The sequence below is a fragment of the Etheostoma cragini genome, chromosome 15 (assembly GCF_013103735.1).
Source record: "Etheostoma cragini isolate CJK2018 chromosome 15, CSU_Ecrag_1.0, whole genome shotgun sequence".
NCBI lineage: Eukaryota > Metazoa > Chordata > Actinopteri > Perciformes > Percidae > Etheostoma > Etheostoma cragini.
This window is the reverse complement of record NC_048421.1, coordinates 2,971,869-2,981,209: the sequence shown is the minus strand read 5'-3', so window position 1 is coordinate 2,981,209 and position 9,341 is coordinate 2,971,869. Positions and strand designations below refer to the sequence as shown.

At 41.0% G+C, this 9,341-nt stretch overlaps 2 protein-coding genes across 3 annotated transcripts in view; one reads left to right on the top strand and one right to left on the bottom strand.

Annotated features, from left to right (window-relative positions):
- Positions 1 to 859: 859 nt before the first annotated feature.
- Positions 860 to 3,191, bottom strand: fmc1 (formation of mitochondrial complex V assembly factor 1 homolog). 2 transcript variants are annotated; one of them, XM_034895122.1, is made up of 2 exons: positions 2,944 to 3,191; positions 860 to 1,352 (listed from the first exon to the last, which is right to left on the bottom strand). In XM_034895122.1, exons 1-2 carry the CDS (start codon positions 3,070 to 3,072, stop codon positions 1,149 to 1,151), a joined length of 333 nt encoding a protein of 110 aa, XP_034751013.1. In that variant the 5' UTR covers positions 3,073 to 3,191; the 3' UTR covers positions 860 to 1,148. The 2 variants fall into 2 exon arrangements, with proteins under 2 accessions (XP_034751013.1, XP_034751011.1); XM_034895120.1 differs by having other exon boundaries at positions 2,911 to 3,168.
- Positions 3,192 to 5,269: 2,078 nt separating this feature from the next.
- LOC117958063 (glutamate receptor ionotropic, NMDA 2B-like) overlaps positions 5,270 to 9,341 on the top strand; it is a 131,487-nt gene continuing 127,415 nt past the window's right edge. Inside the window, exon 1 of the mRNA XM_034894314.1 lies at positions 5,270 to 6,387. The gene's annotated coding sequence lies outside the window, so the exon portion shown is untranslated. The remainder of the gene's footprint in view (positions 6,388 to 9,341) is intronic.

Sequence of the window (9,341 nt, the reverse complement as noted above, 5' to 3'; positions counted from 1 at the left end):
GGGGACCACTAAGGTCTATATAAAAGAGACTTCAGATACAGTATTAGTGGACCACTAAGGTCTATATAAAAGAGACTTTAGATACACTATTAGGGGACCACTAAGGCCTATATAAAAGAGACCATGTCAGTGGATTAGGCATTAAGATCAATTTCCAAAAGAGGATTTTTTTTGTCCTCTTTTTAGTCAACTTCATCATGGGATCTTAAACTATGAGCACAACTGTACACTACAAACTACAGTATCAACAATCCCTACACAGTTAAATCAAAGTCTAAGCAAAGGATGTTCAACGTGAGCATCATCATGCTGGTTTATGCTTTTTTTGCTCCAGTATAGTTTAGCATTAGAATGGATGTTTCTGTTTGTTATCCATGCCAATTTTGAAGACAACTGCCAGAAGGCAGTGTATGTCTCCGTGGACAAGTCTACTGGGACAAACTCTAAAGAATCCCACAAACAGCCGTTAGGATAAGACATTATTCATAAAGCCCATGTTACTTCATTTTTTTACATTCAACAAACAACATATGTTAATTATCCTCGAGGTTTCTTGTTGATCAACATCTGATTAGTAAGTCTGGTGAATATTCCCCTTTTCCTGTCTTTTTAGGTGCATGTAAATGCAGCATGAGATGGATTAAACTACCAGTTGGTTGACGCAGTGGCTTGTTTGTTATTGTGTTATAATGTGCGATGATCAAGTTCTTAAAAACTCAAAACGTGTAGCGGTGACTAATTTAATGGGACAGATGATTCAAAATGAAAATGGACTCACAGCACATTCGAAAGGTTGCTTTGGCCTCTTTATGGTTTGGAAAATTGAAAAAAACACAAACAAAAGCAGGTGTGGACAAGCTGTGGGGTACAGCAAAACAACAGATTTTTAATTTCTAGCATATATGTTCACAGTTGCTTCAAATACTCTCAGATCAGATTATCCTCATATTGAATATTGGTAGAATACAACAGGAATAAGTCGGGCTCCTTCAAAGCGGTCTGTGACGGCACAATCTCCAGTTAAACATGAATCACTTTGCAGGTTACTTTACAGGAGGTGAATTGTAAGAGACCGTACGAATCATCCAAAGAAAAGTCATTTCCAAAGACAGTCAAGGTTTTCTTCCAATATTGGACACTCCCGTCCCTCACTTCTCCCAGCCTTTACCTCCTGGCTGGGTGGGCAACCTGAGCCCCACCAGGCCAGCCACTTCCTCTCGGCTGCGTTCTCCCTTGCCATGGTAAAGTTTGTGCAGGGCCAGGTGGGTCCTGCTAGACGCCAGCAAACACAGGTATGTGTGTGAGTCATGGTGGGCCTCCTGGTTGGCACGGCAGTACATTTCTCCTGTAACCTGTGAGAAGGAGAATTTTTTTTAAGTGAAGATCAAATAACGAACCGAATCGTAACATAATTAGACAACATGCACAGTTTTGCGTGGTTTATTAAATCAGTCACAATAGAGAAAAATTAAATCAAGTTAACATTAATGGAAAAGAAGCCTTAAGGTCTAGCTGGTGGACTACATAGAGTGGAGAAGACTATATATAAAACATAAACTAATGTGCCTTTATGACAGGCTTTTCTGCCAGAATGTTTTTCCTTTATCACTCGTAACAGATACATGGACACAGTGAGCATTAGGTCCCTATAGAGTTCCACATATACATTACAATGCCTTAGGGTCTTTCCAGAGCAGGGCCAAACAGACCGACAAGTTGCTTCCAGCTATTTTTCTTCAGTGACTGCACACGCATTCAACCAGCCTGGTGAGCCGTGTTCTCCCGAGCATAAATAATACAAGCTTTAAGCCTATATGCTAAAAACACTGACCCTTTAATTGAATATGAAGCTCAAGAAACCGGCAGAATCCCAAGCCCTCACATGGACGTGATTGCAGATATGAAAAGTTATACATATTCATTAAAAAATATGTATAGTTAGGGTTCCCTTGACTGGAAAAGCGTAAAGATGATGAATTATTAAACAAACATAATTCTTATTACAGACAAGCTTTTTTTTTTAACATAGCTACAAGTATCTTATTTATACCCAAAGACCTCAAATCTATTTGTCCTTCCTTAACGACACATTTGTGAATGGTGCTCCTAAAAAGTTTATTTCACATTAACCCTGATGCCAATAAACGACGATGAGTTTTTTTTATTTATTTTTTTTATAAACACAACCAAATACTCTATCCTTTGGATCACGTTGCACTCTTGTGGGTGTAAGAACATGTTTAGATAGTGAATTAATTGTCAGACATAACCCCTGCGTCTCTCAACACAGCACTGTGCTACGGCTGCACTCAGGTGCTGTCGGAATAATTACATACATACTAGGAAAAAGTCACGTGAATGCCCACTGGTGCAGCAACATATACGGTATATTATTAATTTAAATATGTGCAGCAACAAGTCTTGGAAAAATAATCAAATAACTTATATTAAGCTTCAAACTGAAAACACATACAGCTACTGTTTACATGCTCTGGGCAGTAAAATACATCTTCTTTGTTTTATCCCACATTATTACGACTTAAATGAACACACCCAAGTAAGGAAAACGACTTCCCAACTCGGGAACTGGGTGAAAGGGGAACATCCGAGGAGCACTTGAATGCAGCTTTAGGCTCATTTGCTGCTAGTTAATGTTAGCATGTCCTTCTGCATCACAGTCACCTTGCGTCTAACTACTACTTGTAAACATTACAAAGTTGGTAACGACAACACTCCAGTTGCATGCTGGGTACTCTCTCTATTACCACGTTTTTAAACAGGCTGAAGGGCGAAAAGTATTTATACTTCACTAGCTAAACGTTATCATTGAAGAGATGTCAGGTCAGCTAACGCTAGCCATTCACTTCCCATGCAGTTTGTAATAGCAGCTAGTTGAGCTAAGTTAGCTACCGTTAGCTGAGACGCAGTTGGGGGTAAACTCGCCTTATTCTTACGAAACTGTTCCATAACATAGTTGTAGGCCGGTGACAGTTTGTACTTGGGTCCTTGCATGGTCCGTAATTCTTTCAGTATTCCTCGGCAGACTCGAAGGGGAGGTAACAGCGCTGCCATCTCTGAACGGTGTTGTGATGTGTGCGGCGCACGAAGCCAGGCATGCTCAATCCAACGCAGCACAGTCAATCAAACTACTGCAACTCGACCACAAGGCGGCATTATGTCCCACTAATAACAAGTTCACACATGTGATGCTTTCCTAACAAACATTTTCCTGCAACAGTTTAAGGTAACCTAGTTTAATGCAAAACCAACGCAGACTCAGCTTGCTAATCAGAATCAGCTTTGTGAACACACACAGGGATTTTTTTTCATAGTCTGTCGTACGTGCTACTCTTTTGTGTGTATTTTTTCACCCGGTGTTCATCAACTCCTCCCCCAGAGCTCTGATTTAACTCTGGGTTAGGGTCAGTGTAGTGTGTAAACGGCTCCTGGTTGTAGTCCTGCTGTAGGAGCCCAGGGTAGCATGCAGACATCCAATGAAAACGCTGCCAGAAGGAAACAACTGGCGTTTCCCATCTCCCTTGAACTAAAGCAGATGCCAGTGGCTGTACTGAGAGTCCGCTCACAGGGGCCAAAGTCTATGGTAAAGAACATGTAAGTGCATCATCTTCCCTGGATAAATACAGTGTAAAACATAATGTGAAAAGGATATTTATCACTGCATTTTTCCAGTAATTGCTCTTTATCCATTGGCTGATAATTGCATTTTCTAATTCAGGTTCAGGTTCACCTTTGGGAAAGCAGAGACTATTGAACGGGTCAGGGAACCATGTGGCGCTGCCTGCTTTGGTGGGTCAAGAGAGACGAAAACTGCAACAACTGGTTGCCCTCGTTCACAATCAAAGCCTCATTCACATGGATTCCACCTTCAACTTCATTGTAAGGTGATTTCTTAATGTGCTTATGCATGATTCACATACTGAACAGAATCTCCACTCAACCTTCCACCTGTCGTTGTAAATACAATTGGGCTTTGAGTTTGATCAAGTTAGGTAATTACTGTCTGATAAAGGGGTCAGCAGAGGAGACAGAAGGGACTGTAATTATATTTCTTTCAGGATCTGTCAGCATCTCTTTGTCTCCCTCTGTCTCTTTCCTACCTTTACTCTAAATAACAACTTTAACATAGATAGAACTAAACTATACATGCACTGACGTCTTAGCTGTGGGAATAAATTGAAAGCAACTTATTCCCAGGAAGACAATAAAACAAAAGAGTGGTTTACCTCGCTCTCCTTTGAGTTGATTACGCCTTGTGTACACAAGGTAGTGTTTTATCATTGTGGTCGTGTAATTGGTTATATATTTCTGTAAATATGGTCGTTTGGTCCATGGAAACAGTGTAAAATGTTCATATGGAGACAGAGCTAGTGTGGAGATCCACTGCAGTCTTTTGAAATCTTTTTTTAAAAGGAGCTTTTGACCACCTATCTTTGTCTGCTACAAGCCTTGATTTGGACACTTGAGAATGGTCATCTGTCACCATAGCAACACAGAGTTTAGCTCAGGGCAAAATGCAGAGAAAAGGATCAGTCTGTTTTCACAATGCCACAGAAGAACCAAAATGCTTTTTTAATGCTTTGTCTGATTGTTGCGCCTGAAGAGCGTATAGCGGCTCCGTCACACAGAGATGATGAACACTGTTGTCGGAGAGAGACAAAGCTTTACATTACACACATCAAAATGAACGCTGAAGTACTCTGTAAGTGGATTACAATAACATGAGGCTGTTGAAGTGACACTGCAGAATGAAGCAGTGAATTTAAGGGTTGGCAACTAACAATTATTTGTCATTGTCTACTCATTTGCCGATTAATCCTTTAGTTGTTTGTTTGTCTATAAAATGTCTAAAAGTGGTTATAAAGGTCGAATCAGTGTTTCCCAAGAGGACGTCCTCAAATGTCTTGTTCTGTCCACAACTCAAAGATGTTCAGTTAAAGGTCACGGAGGAGTAACGAAACCAGAACATATTCACATTTAAGAAGCTGGAATCAGAGAACTCTACTCTAAATTGGTTAACTGTTTATCAAAATGATAAAAAAAAAAAAGCAATTCATATAATAGTTGACAGCTAATCGATTCATTTTCGCGGCTCTAGAGAATTTTGTCCGAAGAGGTTAAAACTGGAGGTGTTACGCTGCATGCAGGTCACAGGTCATCAGACTGGTTGGTCCATGCCTTCCCAGTGTTTCCAGTCATTTGTGTGTATTGATGATTGACTGTAGGGGGAGCCAGTCTCTTATCAGTTTCACACACCGGTTTGATTCCTGGATATTTGTTGAAAGGCACCCCTCTCCCCCTCCTCTTCATCTCTCTCTCTCTCTCTCTCTCTCTCTCTTTCTCTCTCACACTCTTTCAATGAATACTAATGCAGCGAGTGGGCACACCTCCCTTCCTCCTATCTTTTTCACAGGGATGGGCGGGAGAGGGGAGACAGAGCAATTCCAGCTCAGTATCCTGCCTCATGAGGCAGGCAGTGCTTGACTAGCAGCAGCCCCCAATGCCTTTTTTTATTCTCCCACTGAGCAATATTGGTGAGACTGTGCATTGCTGCTGCAACAATGTCTAACCTGTGTGAGTGGCATGTGATATCAGACCAGAGTTGAGAGAGAGGAAAGGACATCTGTGCCTGCTTTTTGTCATCTGGATGGGAAGTCTTTTCTGGGAGGAGAGACAGAAGAAAGCAGAAGGCAGCCGGGGAAGGGGAAAAACTGGCATTAGCCAATCCCCCCTTCCACACATAGACTGGAGACAACGGAGACCACTGGAGTATTTGCTTTTATCTTTCGTTTTTTGTTCTTTTTTTTTCTCATCGCGCTGCTGGGAGGTGCTTTACCTTTTCATTTGCTTGCTCTCTCGGTCCTCTGTCTTCTCATCTATTTCGCCATTTACCTGGTCAACAATTTCTTCTATTTATGAGCCAAACAAGGAGGGAGAGAGAGAGAGGCAGAGAGACAGAAGAAAAGAGAAAGAGGAGGGGGATTTCTTTTTTTGGCCCCCTTATTCTCTTTTTGTCCCCTTCGTTCATTCTTCCTTCCCTCTCCATCGCTATCACTTGCAGCCCTTTCTATCCCTGTGCTACCCACGCTCCCTCCTCCCCTACCGCCTCCCTCCTTCTCCTCTTCCTCCTCTTCCTCCTCTCCACCACACCACTCCGCTCACTGTCCACCCGTAACTTTGGCTACTTTTTTGATTCCACCAGTGTTTTAATTTCCTTACTTCAAAAAACCCAACTCTTTTAATTGGCTTGCTTGTATTTTCTATTTACGCCTTTTTTCACTTTTGTACCTTTTCCTATCCCCCCTTCTCTTTTTTTTCCTCCTACCATCCTATGCATCTTTTTTGGGCGATTCTTAATTCTAACCGTAGGTAGGTCTATTTAGTGTTTAGTGTCTGTCTCAAAGTCTTTGTACCTTTTTTCTGTGTTTGCAACGTGTTTTGTGTGGGGTGCACACACACACACATACACACACACACACACACACACACACACTGGCCTACAACAGCTTTGGTTTATCCGTGGCTCTCAGCTGATTCTTGCCTCATGCCATGTCATCCTCACGTCACTCTCTCCTTGCATACTTTAATCAGTGTTTCCTTACTCTGTCTTTTCTTCTTTGCTCTCAAACCAAGGCCACAGTGATTTATCAAGCAAGCACCTTTCTCCAGTCGTCGTCACGGAACCACATTTTGACTGCCTCATTTTTATGTGTTTGCACAAAAAGTCTGTTCCTCCATTAAAACATCTGAATTCCCCCCTCTGTCACACACACACACACACACACACACACACACACACACTGTCCTCCTCACATGTCCTTTTTAATTTGGTGTCATGCACATTGAGAGATGTCCAGAATTCCACTATGGTCCTGTAGAGGAAATGCATATTGTTATTAAAGCCAGGTACGTTGACGTTTCCATGAATCATGTTTGGCAGGTGAAGGTGAAACTGAGCAAAAGGCCTAATTCACCAGCGACAGCGCACCGTTGATTCTAAAGCGCTTTGTTAAAGCCATCGCTCGTCCGTACTGTCGGGGTGTCATCTGTGTTTATACACTCCTCTACCTCCTTCTCTTCCCTGCCCTGTTTTCCTCTCTCTCTCTCTCTCTTGCTCTCTCTCCCTCTCTTTTTCTGAACTGACTCTCATTCTGGCAGGCAGACACACAAGCACTCAAAGAGAATGGACTAGAGAAAATACTGGCTCTATCATCCAGAGGATTTTTTTTCCCTTTTATTCCTCCACCATAATTTTCACTTCGCTTCAAGCTTTAATTTATTTTTATCACCCTTCCCCCCCCCGCATTTGTTTTTCTCTCTCACCATCACTTCTACCCTCTTACCCCCTCTGATTTGATCCACTTTTTAATTTATCTGTTGTTCCATTTTGTCTTGTTTTTATTTGCCGTCTCAACAAATGACATGTCGCCTACCACTTTCACGTCATTGATGTGATTGCGTCAGAGAAGAGTCGCTATTTATTTAGCATTTTGGTGACGCAATTTTGCAATTCGTCACCACGGCTAATTCCATTTATTGAAATACATATTTGCATTTCAGAAGAAAAATAAATTAGGAAGTTGAGTGCAAAGTAATTGGATCGTTTGGTGTGTGTGTGTGAGCAAAAGACAGGTACAGCAATAGACGGATGCATAGCAAAGTGAATCAAACCACATAACTCATTTCCTTGTCATCTCCTTTTTTTCTTAAAAAAAAAAAAAAATATATATATATATATATATATATATATATATATATATATATACAGTATATTTCCACTTTTTGTTTTTACTAAAGGGGATTTAACGCCTCTCCTCTTCATCACATGAAGATAATGGGAAGTGGGACTTTTGAGCAACCATCATCATGATAAAGGCACTCTGGATATAGCTGTTGTCCTGTGGAATTACCCCTTTAAATCCTGGATTTGATTCCAAATGAAAACAATTAACAATTATTAAAACTGTCCTTAATTCAGGACGCTTTTTACATTTTTTTTTTTTTCATTACTTCTTTTTTTTGTAATGGACTGAAGCTGATTTCAATATATTTTTTTTCAACTATTGAACATAATGGGATTTCACTAAGGCGGATTAAAGACTCAAGCACCATCGTTGTCTGTAAAATGATGTTATAGCTGCGATTCTTACAATTTCTCCAGCCTACAAAATCCATTAGATTTAATATTTCTTAATGATAAGGGTTAAATAGGTGAGTACGGTGATTTGAATTCACACATCCTATTGCTGTTGCATGTTTTGGGTGAATTGATGTAGATTTGTCTCTTAATATTGTCACTAATCGTGTGTGTGTGTGTGTGTGTGTGTGTGTGTGTGTGTGTGTGTGTGTGTGTGTGTGTGTGTGTGTGTGTGTGTGTGTGTGTGTGTGTGTGTGTGTGTGTGTGTGTGTGTGTGTGTGTGTGTGTGATTTAGGGAGTCTTTGGGGACACATTTTGGCCTAGAAGAATAGTTAATTGGGGATGGCTTGTCCAATTGGGAAACAAAAGCTTAAGTTTATGTAATGTCCTCAAAAGTGACCTGAGTGGACGTGTGTGCGTGCGAACGTGTGTGCAGGGGATAAAAGTCTAATTTGAGGAGAATCCTGTAGTACTACATTGTCTCTGCCTTCATCCCCAACAACCGCCCAAATCATCAGAGATCAGTGATTTCCCTCACACTTTATGATTTACCCTTTTCTAGTCCCCCCATGCTCATTTAATTCTCTTTATGTATGCAAAATTAAATAAAAACATGCCCACACTCAAAAACTTTATCCATTCTTGGTCTTGTACTTATTTGCCACTCTCCACCTGATGGAGCAGCCACTCCTGTCCATCAAATCACCTATTCAGTGCTGCTTCACACTCTTATTTAAATGTGTGTGTGTGTGTGTGTTTGCGCTAGCGCGAGAGGAATATATAGGCAGATCAATAAAGTAATCTACATTCAGAGACAGAGTGCATTGCCCTTTTCTCAATGCAATTATTTTTATCTGCTGTTATTTCAAAGAAACAAAGTGCTTCACAGCGGCATAATGACAGTAAATCTCCTATTAGAGTGTGTTAGAAGGAAATCTCAAGTCTGTCTGCAGCAAAATGCATTTCACACCCACTCTCTCTTTCTCTCTCTCTCTCTTTCACATCACACACATATCCAGACACTTTGTCCATCTATCCATTATTGGTGCATTGACTATTGACCCCTTTTCTCTGATTAACTTTCCCATCATTTGGCTGGTAGCAGTTTGGATTTGTGTGTGCGTGTGTGTGCCCACGCCACACAGTCAAGGTTACTGCTCGATACCTGTGAATTCCACCTGGGACC